At 33.3% G+C, this 16787-nt stretch overlaps 1 protein-coding gene across 7 annotated transcripts in view; it reads right to left on the bottom strand.

Annotated features, from left to right (window-relative positions):
* The window catches only part of ADAMTS6 (ADAM metallopeptidase with thrombospondin type 1 motif 6), a 278395-nt gene that overhangs the window by 135585 nt on the left and 126023 nt on the right, over window positions 1–16787 (bottom strand). For all 7 annotated transcript variants that reach the window (XR_009690552.1, XR_009690551.1, XM_061129691.1 and 4 more), the window contains exons 10-11: window positions 12524–12670; window positions 3437–3578 (exon numbers count right to left, since the gene is read on the bottom strand). Coding sequence is in view for 5 of the 7 variants with exons in the window: in XM_061129691.1 (XP_060985674.1) it covers window positions 3437–3578; window positions 12524–12670 (289 nt within the window). In the remaining 2 variants the exon portion in view is untranslated. The remainder of the gene's footprint in view (window positions 1–3436; window positions 3579–12523; window positions 12671–16787) is intronic.

Below are 16787 nucleotides of genomic sequence, written 5' to 3'. Positions count from 1 at the left end.
CAGGAGATGGCAAGAGTGAACATTGACATTCTAGGAATCAGCGAACTAAAATGGACTGGAATGAGTAAATTTCACTCAGATGACCATTATATCTACTACTGTGGGCAAGAATCCCTTAGAAGGAATGGAGTAGCCATCATGGTCAACAAAAGAGTGTGAATTGCTTGGATGCAATCTCAAAAACGACAGAATGATATCTGTTCGTTTCCAAGTTTGCAAACCATTCAATATCACAGTAATCCAAGTCTATGCCCTGACCAGTACTGCTGAAGTAGCTGAAGTTGAATGGTTCTATGAAGACCTACAAGACCTTCTGGAATGAACACCCCAAAAAGATGTCCTTTTCATTACAGGGGACTGGAATGCAAAAGTAGGAAGTCGAGAAGCACCTGGAGTAACAGGCAAATTTGGCCTTGGAGTACAGAATGAAGCAGGGCAAAGGCTAATAAGGTTCTGCCAGGGGAACGCACTGTTCATAGCAAACACCCTCTTCCAACAACACAAGAGAAGACGCTACATGTGGACATCACCAGATGGTCAACACCAAAATCAGATTGATTATATTCTCTGCAGCCAAAGGTGGAGAAGCTCTATACAGTCAGTAAAAACAAGACCGGGAGCTGACTGTGGCTCAGATCATGAACTCCTTATTGCCAAATTCAGACTGAAATTGAAGAAAGTGGGGAAAACCACTAGACCATTCAGGTATGACCTAAATCAAATCCCTTATGATTATACAGTAGAAGTGAGAAATAGATTTAAGGGACTAGATCTGATAGAGTGCCTGATGAACTATGGACAGAGGTTCGTGACATAGTACAGGAGACAGGAATCAAAATCATCCCTAAGAAAAAGAAATGCAAGAAAGCAAAATGGCTGTCTGAGGAGGCCTTACAAATAGCTGTGAAAAGAAGAGAAGTAAAAAGCAAAGGAGAAAAGGAAAGATACCCATTTGAATGCAGAGTTCCAAAGAATAGTTAGGAGAGATAAGAAAGCCTTCCTCAGTGATCAGTGCAAAGAAATAGAGGAAAACAACAGAATGGGAAATACTAGAGATCTCTTCAAGAAAATTAGAAAAGAAAAAAGAAAATTAGAGATACCAAGGGGACATTTCATGTTAAGATGGGCTCAATAAAGGACAGAAATGGTATGGACCTAACAGAAGCAGAAGATATTAAGAAGAGGTGGCAAGAATACACAGAAGAACTGTACAAAAAAGATCTTCACAACCCAGATAATCACGATGGTGTGATCACTCACGTAGAGCCAGACATCCTAGAATGTGAAGTCAAGTAGGCCTTAGGAAGCATCACTACAAACTAAGCTAGTGGAGGTGATGGAATTCCAGTTGAGCTATTGCAAATACTAAAAGATGATGCTGCATCTATTGATGATGCTACATCTGTGACAATATACGAGGCTATATATTGTCACCCTGCTTATTTAACTTATATGTAGAGTACCTCATGAGAAACGTTGGGCTGGATGAAGCACAAGCTGGAATCAAGATTGCCGGGAGAAGTATCAACAACATCAGATATGCAGACGACACCACCCTTATGGCAGAAAGTGAAGAGGATCTAAAAAGCCTCTGGTAAAAGTGAAAGGGGAGAGTGAAAAAGTTGGCTTAACGCTCAACATTCAGAAAACGAAGATCATGGCATCTCTTCCCATCACTTCATGGCAAATAGATGGGGAAACTGTCACTGCAGGTGGTGACTGCAGCCATGAAATTAAAAGCTTACTCCTTCGAAGAAAAGTTATGAGCAACCTAGAAAGCATATTAAAAAGCAGAGACATTACTTTGCCAACAAAGGTCCATCTAGTCAAGGTTTTTCCAGTAGTCATGTATGCATGTGAGAGTTGGACTATAAAGAAAGCTGACTGCCAAAGAATTGATGCTTTTGAACTGTGGTGTTGGAGAAGACTCTTGAGAGTCCCTTGGACTGCAAGGAGATCCAACCAGTCCATCCTGAAGGAGATAAGTCCTGGGTGTTCATTGGAAGGACTATGTTGAAGCTGAAACTCCAATACTTTGGCCACCTCATCCTGAAGCTGAAACCCCAATACTTTGGCCACCTCATGCGAAGAGTTGACTCATTGGAAAATACCCTGATGCTGGGAGGGATGGGGGCAGCAGGAGAAGGGGACGAGAGAGGATGAGATGGCTGGATGGCATCACCAACTCGATGGGTATGAGTTTGACTAAACTCTGGGAGTTTGTGATGGACAGGGAGGCCTGGCATGCTGCGATTCATGGGATTGCAAAGAGTCAGACACGATTGAGCGACTGAACTGAACTGAGCTGAAGCTACAAGTATATACAAAGATTGTGATTAAAGTTTGGCTTTTTCTGAGGGAAAAAGCAACCAAGGGAAAAAAGTAACTAAAACCATACAGAAACAAGAATAGAAGTAAAGATTCTTTATAGAGAGACAAAGTTTTACTTAAGGCTCTATATCTTTAGATAGTTGCACACAATCTTTAAATCTAATGCACAAAATGTGCTGCCAAAGCCTCGTAGGAATAATAATATACTTGTCCCTCAAAGACTATTTAAAAAATCACTTTCCTTTGTACTGCACCCAAGAAGAATAACTGGTAGAGTACAAAGTGTGTATCATTTAGTCTTAACTACCTTTTATCATTATTATTTTCTTAAAAGGGATTTTAAACACAGTTTACAAAAAATTGGGAGAAAGCCTTTAAACTTACTTTCAAAAATTTTTGACATACAATTCATCATTTAAAAATCCTATACATTCATTCAACATGTTTACATTGTGTATCTACTGTGAATGTCTCTCTATATTAGATACTGAAATCTTTCTCTATGAAAATTTAAAAAGAATTATTTTTTAACATCTTCTGTGGTAGATCCTTAAACTTTTTTAGACAGACAAGAAGAGTAAACCATGATACCTCCATTGTTTTCCCATAGCAATTTTCCTTGTTTCTCTATTTAGCCTAATGTCATTTTGTCCCCACTCAGTTAACTATGTTAGAATGTGGGCAACTTGCAATGACTTAATACTAAAAGTATAAGTTAAAAACTCTGAGTCAAAGTGAAAATGCCCTCAACCCAGTTATTATAGTACCAGAAAAGGTGGGAAGTGAGGGAGGTTTCAAAATCATAACATTTTAAAGACAAAAGTTGGCATTATAAACTCAGAACTTAAAAAAGAAATACACTGGAAAAATTTTAAATTCTATCTGCATCCCTCCCAAGACATTTGAAATTTATTTAATTAAAGGATTATTCAAACATTTAGAATAAATATTATACAAATGATTTCAGAAAAGGAGCAATGTCAAAGGCCATACTTGTGTTAATACTGATACCAGAGAAATTACATTCATCAAAATTCCATCTTAACAATTGTGTCATGAAAAAAAAACATATAAATGACTAAACAGAAGGTTTAAGACTTCTTACCCCATATTTACATTGGCGAGATGTTGCTCCATACTGGAAACGGCATTGTTCATCAGCATCATACACCTGACCTGGAGCCACAGCTGGATAAAGAAAGTCACGCTTGGGAGGCTCATTATCAAGGCAAGTACCACGGCCTGAACTGTTCAACATAAAGGATCAAAGGAGATTAGGTACACTGTGGACTATTTCAATCTCAGTCATGAAACCATGTATTGAGTTCTTTATTTTAATAATTGATGCATGAAAAACAATATATTCTATCAATATATAATCATGGCAAAATAGAATAACTTTACTAAAACTTGAATAAGACCTCCAATAGTTTTTTCCAGAACTAAGACACAATAAAAGCATCTTGCAAAATAATTTAAAAATGTCAGGTTGGCCTTTAAACACTGATTTAAAACTAATTTCTGGAGGAATCAAAACAATTTCATACTGCTCTAAGCTTCTTGTTTGTTTTCAGTGAAAACATAACCATATCTGGTAGTGGAATCAAAAACAAAATATGGGAAAAAAACTGGTTGTGATCCTTAAAGACCTAATCTATATACTTCCACCTTGGGTAGAACAAATAGATGGTGTGGTAAAACATGTCCAAAGGTTCTTGAAATATTTCAATAACAAATGGGCTGAATGACAGATGAGGCCAAGATCCAAATTCTCTTCTCAAGTATATTAAAAGTGTTTAGTCTCTCAAAAATTTCATATTTCATCTAGGACCATCAGAATTGGAAAAGAGAATGTTCTCCTCTCTATAATTTCTGCTTTTCAAAGTATGCTTCATTCAAACATAATATTTAATTCAGTGGAACAAATAACATAAAGATCGCCAAAAGTCAGACAGAATATCTTAGTTTAAGGAGCTTTATACTTTGCTAAATATAATTGTTCTTTTTATTTAGTCAGTGTGCATAAAATAGGACAGATGCTTTTTTACTTTCATTTCACATGTGAGTAAGTTAGAATTTTTAAAGAATTCCTATGCCAACATTTAAAAATTTTTTCCAACATTCCTGTCAATTGTGCCAGCACTTGTGTTTTTTTTTCCAAATCTTTTCCATCCACTTTGCCAAAGGAAAATAATTTCACAAGTAGAAGTTCCTCAACTATTATTTAGGACAGTACAAATTTTCACTTATAGGTAAGCAAGAAAAAAACATGCATAAAAATAAATTTCATATTCACTTCAAATTTTACATTCTTGTAATGCGAAAGTAAATGTTATATACTAATATATATTTGCCTAGAAGCAAATAAATACCTTTCAAAAACTGAACCATGCTATTCATAAGGTGATAGATTCAAAGACCCCTTTTTCTTTAATTTATGCCTCTTGATTAATTTTTTAATTTTGTTTTGCTTTTTTGATTAATTTTTAAACAATAATGACATTTAGGTGGAATAATAAATGTAGTACCGAATAGATGGATGTTATTATTGGCTATTATAATCATTTCATTTGTCACTGCTCTAGGTGTCTAGCTAATAGAGAAATTTTTTCACCCAGCTATCCATATTTCATGACAGAATGTTTTTTATTTTCTATTCACAATGCTTTTAGAAATTGACATATACTAAGAAAGACCATTTCGAGATGAATTTTAAAAATAGTAAGTTCTTTTTATTATATAAAATAGCTTCACATAGGTATACAAATTTTAGCCAAATAAAATTCTACTAGTAAATTCGAAATTTATATTAAGGTTAGTGATAAAGAGGTCAATGTGAAAGTATAACAAAAGAATTTATTAGATAATTCCATTAGTAGTTTTATTTCCTAATTTTCTTCCTAAGTTATAAATTTCATCTCTATCTACAACCAAATTATAAAAGTCTCTCTGAAAGGAGCTAAATATGTAATAAAAATAAAATATCAAGCTAAGTTCTATAAAATTAATGGAAAACTTTTAAACACTGACATACTAAGTACAGGATCCTACAGATATTAAATATTTGCCAATAGCATAACAAAGAAAGTATAAGATATATTCACTTAATTTGAGTTGGCACCAACTCAAAATCCATAAAAAATTAGTACACATAATTATTTTTAGTACCTAAAATTAAGCTAAAAACTTAAGAGGAAGAAGTATGTGGACCCCCCAAAAGTTTACAAACAGGATAACCTGAGGAAAAAAATAAAACTTGGAAAAAATTCTTTCCTGATAGCTTACAGAACTGGTTCAACCTAGGAAGAAACAACAATAATTACTTCATTTAAAGTTCTTGTTGCCAGGTATTAATGGTCTACAAATCATGGTTGGTGGGCCTTCCTAGTAGCTCAGTTGGTAAAGAATCCGCCTTCAGGAGACCCCAGCTCGATCCCTGGGTTGGAAAGATCCCCTGGAGAAGGGAAAGGCTAGCTACTCCAGTATTCTGACCTGGAGAATTCCAGTACAGTCCATGGGGTCACAAAGAGTCAGACACAACTAAGTGACTTTCACTTTTTGTTTTCACTTTCAATACTGGTTGGCATTCTTTAAAAACTACCAAATCAGATGACTATTGCAGGAGCCTCCAGACAATGAAGAATGCCAGGTACTGTGGTCCCCTGTGGGAAAATCTTTCTGAGAAAGTCTACCCCAAAAGTGATTTGTGTTTCAATTGCTTTGTATTGATGTGGTCTAGTTAGTTATCTAGACATGTGTCATTCTCTTCCCAATAGATATTTTTTTTTTTTGTAGAAGAAACACCACATGAAATACAAGTGAAAAAAATAACAGACCTTTAAATAATAAACATGTATTTAGGAATACAGCATCAACAAAAACCTTTTAAAATGGATTTGGCTATAGTTGTACAAAATATCAATGCTTGCAAGTCAAGTGTTTTAACCTAGTATTGGCTCTAGGATAGCAAGTGTGTGATATCTGCAAGGTTGATTTAAACTGTTTCTACATTTTGGGTAGAAAATGTACCCACATATTTTCCTTCTAGTAATGATAAATATTACATACAGTAAAACCTTGACTGAAGTATTTGAGGGGTAAGATAGTCTTCATACTTTAATTCTTAACTGAGGGTTAAGCTACAAAAACAGTTTTTGCATGATGTTACTAAAATCTGTCTGTTACTTTTTGGTTATTTTCAAGTAAGTTAAACCTATAAACAGTAAGTATTAATTAACTCTTTAGTGGCTCAAGCTGTGTCTGACCCTTAAGCGACCCTGTAGCCTGCCAGACTGCTCTGTCCATTGGATTTCACAGGCAAGAATACTAGAGTGGGTTGCCATTTCCTTCTTCCAGGGATCTTTCGCAGGGATTGTGCCTGCATCTCTTGCATTGGGCAGGCAAATTCTTTAGCCCCGAGCTACCAGGGAAGCCCTCAGAAGATAATAATTCTGGATATTTTCATGCCTCTGTGCCATCAATTGCCATTATGAAATATCACAGATATAGGTATAGAAAGAAGATAGAGGACATAAACCTGAGAGATGTACATTTAACTCTAAGATGTGTTTTCTTTGTTTTTCTTTCCCCTTAGAAAATTTCCAAGTGCTCAATCACAACTCTCTTTGTCTCCCAAAGAATTAATGGTTTTTTCTGTGTAATTCAAATTTCTAATGCCCACATATTACATTTTCATTCTCCAAATAAATAAAAGGTATAAAATCTGAATCTACAGGGAAGAGGATGCAATAATGATTTTTAAAATAATTATTTTTGCCTGATTTTTAAAATAATAATTTATTTGGTTTTCTCAGTAATTATTCATCTCTCAATTTATTAATCTGACAGTTCTTGGATTCTACATAAAATGAGTCATTTTGCAGGTTTTCTTTTATGACTTTATCCTTCTACTCAATACTATGAATGTGAGACACATCCATGTTGAGGTGTGCAACTGTAAGCTATTCATTTATATTGTCCTTTGATATTCCTTTTAAGACTATGTCACTTCTATTAACAAGTGTTTAAATTATTTCTAATTTCTGGAAATTGCAAATTATGCTGATATAAATCATTTTGTATTGTCTTCTGGTATAAATGATTTTCTTAAAAATATTAGATATGAGTTAATTACACATATTTTATAGTTGTTTCCTTTCAATAAAAAGAAGCTATGAGTAATTTTTACTTATCTAAGGTTCCAATTAATCAATATAATCATATAATTATGATACTGAACCTAATGTTATTTATGCTATTTTAAAATTAATAGTGGTAATATTATATATAAATTTTCTTGAATTTTCTCATAAAATGCCACTTTTAAACATAGCGAGCTTGTGCCCTAGAGTCTTGGTGAATTTTTTCACTCAGAAAACATAAACCTCACTCATTAATAAATGAAATGGAGAACACTGTACATTCCACCGACAAGATGTTATTACAACTTACTACTGCTTGGGACAAGATATACTTGTCCTGAGCAAAACTGTATACTCCATAAAAGCAGAACTATGATTAGTTCCCTAGCAGCACATATTTCACAACTAAAAGTCTAATCCTGGTTAATATCTACAGCAGTATAGGTAATTATTGAACTAATACACTCCACTTTTGTTTATGCTTCTAAGACAAGGCAAAAAATGTGTATTAGTTTGAGAACATGCTTTTCCCTTGATTATGAAACTCTCAGTAAATCAAAGTATATTTACATTTCCAGAAATCCTTACAGAATGATAGCAAAGTCATATTTTACGTATTCTACTTCTAATTTAGAGAAGTCTTATTTACAGAGTTCAAAAATTAGCCTTGAAAATAGGAACATGAGCCAGATTTGTGTCTTCAATTAAAATGTACAGATTCTCATGTAAAGTATGGTGTCTTGGCTTTGTTTCCAGAACACATGAAAACATAACTGCAATTTTAGATTTATTTTTCAGTTAAACAATTACACTATAAAGTACAGATCTTCAGCCTGTAACAGTGGGTCAATCTAAGAAATAATTCTTTCTATATAACCCTGAGTATACCTGAACAGTTTCTTAACAACAACAACAAAAAGTTAACAGATAATATAACATCTACTTTTTTCTATCAAGTTGTGCTAACATACATAAATTAAGCAAAAATGAATTGGGTGTCTCATCTATGGCAAGTCAAGTGTCTTACCTACTACATTTTCATAAATTGCTCTACCAATCTTCACAAAACTAACAATACATTACCTTTAAAATGAATTACTCTAAGTCAGATCTTTATCTCTTGCCCTCTATAGGACTGGGATACTTGAACACAACTGAACTAGAGGCTTCCATTATGCAAACACTATGCTAATCATGTTTACTAAGTTATGCTCTTTTTCTCCATATGTAATTATGACTTATCAAAGATATTTATGGGTTAGAGTGAAGTCTCCCAAAAATGTCAGATAGATGGAAGGAGGAGAAATTTGTTTTGCTAAGCTCTTTTTTGGCTCCACATAAAAAAGAGGTCCCATCTATAAAAGTTGTTTCTGTCTAATAGACTATTGATAGTGACCTTCAAAAGTAATTGCTCTAGAAGAATTGTTAAGTGCCTTACTTTTCCTGTTCATCTTATATCACTTCTCTTGCAGCTCTACCTTTCTTTCTAGTTCATCTTCAACCATAATATTGCTTCTCTTTTTTTCAGCTTCCATCCTTTCTGTGAAAATATTTAATTTGGAACTGTAGGAAATTTTGCTACGGATCTCTGACAGTTCAAACAATATAACAGACTTTAATTTAAATAGAGCAAGAGTTGATTCACAGAGGCCCCAGGATTTTTGAAGACTATATGAAATTACTCTGTACTACCACTAAGTGGTGGAAAATGTATGAAAAACTGGCCTCAATTACTTCTGGCTGCCTTCTACTGCCTGGTAAATTAGCCCATAGACAGCAATGAATGTGAGCCATAATACCAGGTTCATCTTCTCTAGTTTCTAAATAAATAAATAAATGAATAAATAAATAAATAAGTCCCGCAGGCAGATAGGAAGGACACTACCTGCAAAGCCGTCGTCGAAAACATCAGAAGCTGGCATAACACGTCCATTTTAACGGTAATGGGTTCTTTATTATTTAATCAGGACGGCTTCTGGGCGATTCATGAACCACTTATTGAATCACCGAGTTTAAGAAATCTGAAAAAAAATATTGGGAGTTGGTAAACACCATCTCCTGATTGATCAATAGCACCTAGTGTTTCAGAATGACACGAGAGACTTTTTTACTCTATTGGCATTTAAAGGCCATGGAATTGCTTTCAGTTGAACATAGTGAATAGTGAATCTCTATAAATCATAGAAAGCTTATTGTTAAAATCCACCATCATCTTTGGCCTATATAGTCACTAAGTAGAGAAAAGTATGCATTCTGTTGGCAGGGCTGCAGTTCCTAAACAATTCATCTTTCAAGATTTCTTTTTCTTGAGAAGAGAAACTAAAATAAAATGTTATGAGTCTTTTTGAGCCAACTATAAAACATAAATGTAACCTCAATCCCTAATCAAAATATCACTGGATTTTTATAAATATCACACAAAGCTGTTAAAGCAATTAAGTCCCCTGCATTAATAAAGAGGAACAAAGAAATTCAAGAAAGTTACTATTATATCTTTGTGCTCCAGTGAACTGACCTTTTTAAAGGGCCTTGTGTTTAAAAAACCTTTATTGCTTGGTCAGATTACAATCAGAGTTGTTTAGTTTACTATTAAAGAGAGGGGGAAAAGATGCCAACTTCTCCCCAAATCCCTATCCGTTGTCTTTCACATCTATCTTTTACTAATGGCTTTAACTTTGTGAGCATTCCCGTGAGGATGCAACAGAAATATTCTTATAAAATACAGGATAATAAACCCACTAGAACCCTGTCAACACTAATTATGCTTACACATAGAAAATGCAAAGAGGCAATAAGGCTTACATAATGCTTTTTGGATTAATTCTTTCAATTAATTCAGTGGAATGATTTATTGCAACTAGTAATAATTTTACATCTCTCACCAAACCAGTGGTGATTTCTTAACTGTATTTTATCAGCAATTTAGGGATTCCCTTTTGGAAAGTTTTAACAGCCTTAACACAGTTTTAACTACACAGGGTCTGGCAAGAGATCAAAACCAGTCCTTGTATTTAGTATAAAGAGATATTCCTAGCAAATGGGCTGTACAACAGAAACAAGACAGAGGAGAGAGAAATGATGTACTTGGGGAAGAAAAAAAAAAAAAAACAAGCAGAGGAAAGTCTTTAAAAATGCACAGGAATACTGAGCATTCATACAGTTTGTCTTTCTGGAGATAGACACTAAGATTCCATTATAAAAACATGAGCCAAGTCAAGGGAGAAATTCCAGATCTGGCTTGATTTCTGGGGAGAGTAGATCTTCAACAGTGCTTAAAATTTAGGTTATATGATCTTGTTAAAACATCTCAGAAAATGATATTGCTAGTGCTTTGTATTAAAAAACTACAAAAAGATGTCAAACAAATTTTCTATGGTCCTTCACCCAGTTTTGGCACAAGGCAAGAATTATAATTTATCTATTACAAAGATTAAAAATTGTTAGGTTATAGTATAGCTATTCAGAAGAGCTGCCTTCTAAATATACTTCCAATTCCTTCAATTTCATTATCACATTAATTCAAAAGAGCCCATTTTAAACACTTGTCTTTTGATCTTTGATTGAGCAAAGCATTTCTCTTGGTAATTTATTAATAAAATCTCTTGTCTGGGGCTTTTAAAAATATGCAATTATAAGTTTTAAGAATATAATCTGGTTCTTAGCAGATATGAACCAAAATCTTAATAAGTAATGTTACCCTACATAGTGTTTGAAAGATAATGTTGGTTGCTCAGTTGTATCCAACTCTTTGCAACCCATGGACTATAGCTTGCCAGGCTCTTCTGTCCATGGAATTTTCCAGGCAAGAATACTGCAGTGGATAGCCATTCCCTTCCCTAGGTGATCTTCCCGACCCAGGGATCAAACCCAGGTCTCCCTCTGAATTTCTAAAACGTTACACTATAATCATGTTAAAGTGAACTTTAAACAAAGACAGTTTTTAAAAAGAATTTCTGTTGCTCTCCTGTACTTTGTGTATGACCAGCTTTTTCAGAATACTTAATCTCTCTTCCTCAGAAAAAAATGGCAGAAAACAGTTGAAGGTAATGATAGAACAACAGTGCTTAAAACCTTGATATTATTTAATATCCCACATAATGAATGTCTATTAAGTGTTTTATATACTTATATAAATTATAAATATAACTTATTATATTATATTAAATTATATATAATATTAAATTATAAATATAAACTTATATAAATACACTCATTATAGTGTTATACATAATTATTTACATGACAACTTGATGATATGTGTATCATTACCTAAATTTATTCAACAAATGAATTCACTGAATATTAGAAAGTTTAAGTAACAAACATGACCAAGGTTACACTGTTAGAGAGTGAGACCTAAGTCTAACAGTTTCCAAAGGTTAATCTTAAAGTTCTACGCAGGTGAAATATAGAAAAACATCTGCTTTCCTAAATATAGTTACACCTGAGCTAATTTATAGTCTTCAAATTTAAATAACCGGACACTTAGAATATACGTTAAAGGACCAGCAAAGAAGTTCTCAAACTGGAGAAAAATGAGTCACTTTAATATATTTTCAAAGACAAATTTTCACTTTCTTATTTCCATTTCCTGGGTGTTTGGTTTTTTGTTGTTGTTGTTTGTTACTATTAGATACTTTGGCATTTCTACAGAACTCAGTTCTTTTTTTTAACTAACAAAATGAAATATGTAATCACTGAATTAAGGCTTGGCTTATGCATTACTAAATTATGTAAATATAAATTCTTTCTGACATTCCTTCCCATTTATTTAACATTTCTAACTCACATCATCAACCCCTTTTACAGTCTTACTCCAGTTCTTTAATCTGTTTGTGTCCCCCTAATTTAGTCTGTGTTCTATTTGAGTACAAATAAAAAATTAAAAATTTGCCACAATGATATGTTAAAGTATTTGGGGGAACAGTCTGAATTATCACTGGGACCTATAAAAGTTACTCATTATGCAAAGTTTGAAGCACTACATATGAGGCTTCTATCAATGGCTTACTTCTGGAGCAATTCATCATCACTCTCCAGAGATTACTTACTCTAGAAAGCTGGTGATATAGTCTCGACTGCAGGCAGACCAGGAAAAGGGATTGGTATTTGCAGTAATGTGAGCTGCCATAAGTTTTGCTGCTTCATGACCTTTTGTCCCACAAGAATTTCCAATTCCATCATGGTTCATACCAAAACTGTTTTGACAAGGAAGAAACATAAGAAACATAAAAGAAAAAATAAGAAAAAAATAAATAAAACAAACCCTCAATATGTTTTATTTCCTTATTGGATCATTTATTAGTCCTATCAACATATGGCTTCTATCAAGATAGACTAGATTCTCTAAGGAAATATAGGATTACTGTAAAGAGATCAAGGAATAATTCAATGATATAATGTGCTTCTAAATCTGTTTAAATTTATAATATACTCTCAAATGTTATCTCATATGATATAGTCTCTCCTTGAACAGACAGGGGATAATATAATTGACCCATAAAAATCATAGTTACTAAGTGTTGAAATTGTTAGTAGAACCTACCGAAAACCTGCTAGAGTTCAAGCTACTTCACAATGCTGAATCCAAAATGGAATTATGAAAAGATAGTTATGATCCATAGAGTTCTATGTTATAGGCCAAACATAAAAACTCTTTTTCTTATTAATATGTATAAAGGAGAATTCAATACATTATGTAATTTATGTTTGTGTGTGCATGTGCTTTCAAATCACCTTTTGAAAAATCTTGATACATTTAAGGATTATGAATATAGTCTTTTCTTTAACATGGCCTCTCTGGTTTTTTAAAGCTTTTCTTTGTTATTTTTTTTTCCCTGTGTCCAATAGCCATGCTGAGTGCTATCAATGTGATCTAAAAACATATCTCAATGATAAATCATAAAATTTTTCTGTAAAGGATCACTGCATATGAATAAATTTAAGTCTTTCATCACAAGTAGCCAGAAGTTTAGGTGAAATCACTAAAAAATATCCTTGTTCTGTCCACTGTGACATTCTAGTAAGTGCACCGTTATATCTGTTCAAGGAGATAAGTAATTTGTGTGACACAAGTAAAAAACAGATAAGAATAGTTGCTGGAGAAAAATTTGGAAAAGTAGTTGAGAACAGATAGTCTCAAGCTAATAAATGTAAGAAAATATCAACACTTTTGGAAGTGCACAGACTTTAAAGATTTGTCAGTAAGAGCAACTGAAGATTTCTAAGCAGGATAATATGGAATTGATCCAAATTTTAGAAAAGTTATTATAGTAATTTTGTGGTGGAGACAATGGAGTGGAAAGAGAATGGAGCCAGGGAGCACAGATAAAAGATGATAACCAGTTGAGAAATGATGTAGATCTGAATGAGGGCATGGGATAGAGAAAAGGGATTGGATTTGAGACATGTATGGGAAGGTAAATTCACAAATATAAAAGAGCTATCATTAAAACAGATATGGTGGGGAGATGGAGGAGGAACTAATTATTCAGGTGTAGGGACTAATGTAAGTAAAAGAAGAGAATTATATGAGAGCCCTAAATGAAACCACCAAATAACCTTCCAAGAATATCAATACCTAGTCTTGGGTTTGACATCAACACACTCAAGTCAACCTCTTCCAGGAACATAATGATGGAGTATACTGTTTGTTGAATTAGATATACATTTTGTCAAAACATATATAAATTTACAGCTATAGATTTACATTAAAAAGTTCCCTACTGTAAATTTATAATTCAATAAACTTAATAGTCTACATTTCTCACAAAGGTTGATGCTACTATGATTTTTTTGGAATAATGACAGCTTTAAAAATATCATTTCTGTTTAGCAGCAGTCTCATACAAATCCCTGACTTATGTTAAGACAGGTGTATGCAGGCATAGATGGCTTAAGAAAATCATTTTTTAAAGATTCCATAATTTCTTATTTACTCTTTTCTATGAAAGTAAAATTTCTTTTGAAATCATATTTCTCCCACCTTACAACAGAAAAATTTACCTTTCACTCATCCATAATTTTATAATAGTTCATTGCCTCAGGGTATAAAAACATGGGTGTCAAGGAAAGAGACAATTAGAAACAGTGTCAGCACTAAGAAGAAGAATGATTTCAGTGATTGAGTAACATACGTAGTTTCTTGGTTTCATCAAGTTTATAGGATGATATAATCAAATTAACAGCTGGTGGGTTGTTAAAAATTTTGATGATAGATCCCCAAGGTTATGTTTTAACAAATAATTCAAAAGAAGTTTAAAGAATTGAGTGATATTTCTATAATAAAATCTCCTCATCTCAACTACTTATGTGATCCAATTTTCTCAACATTCACATCTATAGAAAAAAAACAAAGAAACTGAATTGGTGCTGAAATCCTGTCTTATTCTAAGAATACAGAGGTAAATACAGTAATTGAATCTATACATTTAAAGATAGATCTTCTATTGCTTCTTGGTCTTTTGGCTAAAATCAAGTCTAGTAAAGATATATTTTCTAACATAAACTTCACTTTTATATTTAACTATTTATTAAAATTCATAATATGTATATATTCTTCTAATCAATTGTTAATAACTGTAATGCAATGAACATATAATCCAGAAAAAAGATTTTTTATGATCACAGGAAATTTTAAAAATGTATTTGTAACTTAAATTTTCTGTTGTAGATATTTTATATAATTGAAATACTTTTAAACATAAAAACATGTTTTAAAAAAAAATTAAGAAATATTAAAATTTGCATTAGAAATGATATTCTCGGAGGGAAAGGAGCAGCAGAAACACTGAGCTGAAGAAGGGGAACAAAAGATGTAAATTTGACTATAAAAGAAGAAGCAAGTGGATAAAGAAGCTGTGGTACACATACACGATAGACTATTTCTTAGCCATAAAAAAGAATGACTTTGAGTAAGTTCTAGTGAAGTGGATGAACCCAGAGCCTGTTAAATAAAGTAAGTCAGAAAGAGAAAAACACATATAGTATATTAATGCATATATATGGAATCTAGAAAATGGCACTTTTGAACCTATTTGCAGGGAAGGAATGGAGACACAGATGTAGAGAACGGACTTGTGGACACAGTCGGGACAGGGAGTGTGAGAGGAATGGAGAAAGTGGCATCAACATATATACACTATCAGGTGTAAGATGGATATAGCTGGTGAGAAGCTGTTGTGTAGCATAGGGAGCCCAGTCTGGTGCTCCATGATGACCTGGAGGGATGCGATGGAGGGAGGGGAAGAAGGCTAGGGAGGGAGAGGATGTATGTATAACTATAGCTAATGTGTGTTGCTATATGACAGAAACCAAAACAACATTGTAAAAATAAGAAACAAAAACCAGAAGAACCTATTAGTGTATTTTTAAAATGCATAATGATAGTTATCAAATAGCTATGGCATTTAGAGTCAATCAGGTATATTTAAGGAGGTTTTTACCTTTTACATAGTAATTTTTGCAGTACTCTAGAAATTCTATCCTTTGCAATTAGTTAGACATAACAAATTTTGGACACCAACTGAAAAATAACCAATAGGGTATATAGTTTTTTAAAATTCAGAAGCAAATAAGGCAAAAGATTTAAAAATTGATGAATTCAAGTATCTGAAGAAGTAAATCTTAAATTATATTTCTACACAATATTCATAGTTTAAGGGTCAGGTGCATATAGCTGTCTGAGGATCTTGGTTTCAGTTGTCTAGGAGAATGTATACTTTTACAAATTATATTTAAAATGTAAGAAATCTGAGAAATGATATGACTAATGTCAACTGGTTTACTGACAGCAACACAAAGTGAAATGGGACTTTACAACTGCCATTCATGAGGTCAGCTTCAAAATATCCCTCTGGTTAGTACACTGACCAGGCTGGAGTGTGTGTGTGTGTGTGTGCACGACTGCGGTGTGTGTATGTGTGTGTGTATTACAGAAAAGTTCCTTCCTGAGGAAACTCTATCAGTGCGGCGTTTGGCAAAAGAAATGAAACTCACTAGTGATTAGAGAAAATAAATGAGAGCAAACTTTAAACCACCATATTAGTAAAAATGAGAATGTTACCTAGGACTAAATATTGGCAATGGTATAGAGAAACTGAGATCTTTGTATACAACAGTTAAAGTGTGGTCAGGCAGCTGTTCCATAGGGCAATTCAGCAGTACTTTGATTAAATTAAATAGAAGAAACATTATGACCCAGCAATTCTACTCTTGGAGAGATATTCCAGAAATATTCCTCAAAGGAACATGTATGAGGATGTTAGTGACAGAATTATTTATGAGAGCAAGGAGTTGAAGACAATATAGGTGTTT

This window comes from Dama dama, chromosome 25, assembly GCF_033118175.1.
Source record: "Dama dama isolate Ldn47 chromosome 25, ASM3311817v1, whole genome shotgun sequence".
Lineage (NCBI taxonomy): Eukaryota > Metazoa > Chordata > Mammalia > Artiodactyla > Cervidae > Dama > Dama dama.
Note: the sequence above shows the minus strand (reverse complement) of the source record. Positions and strands in the feature narration are given on the sequence as shown.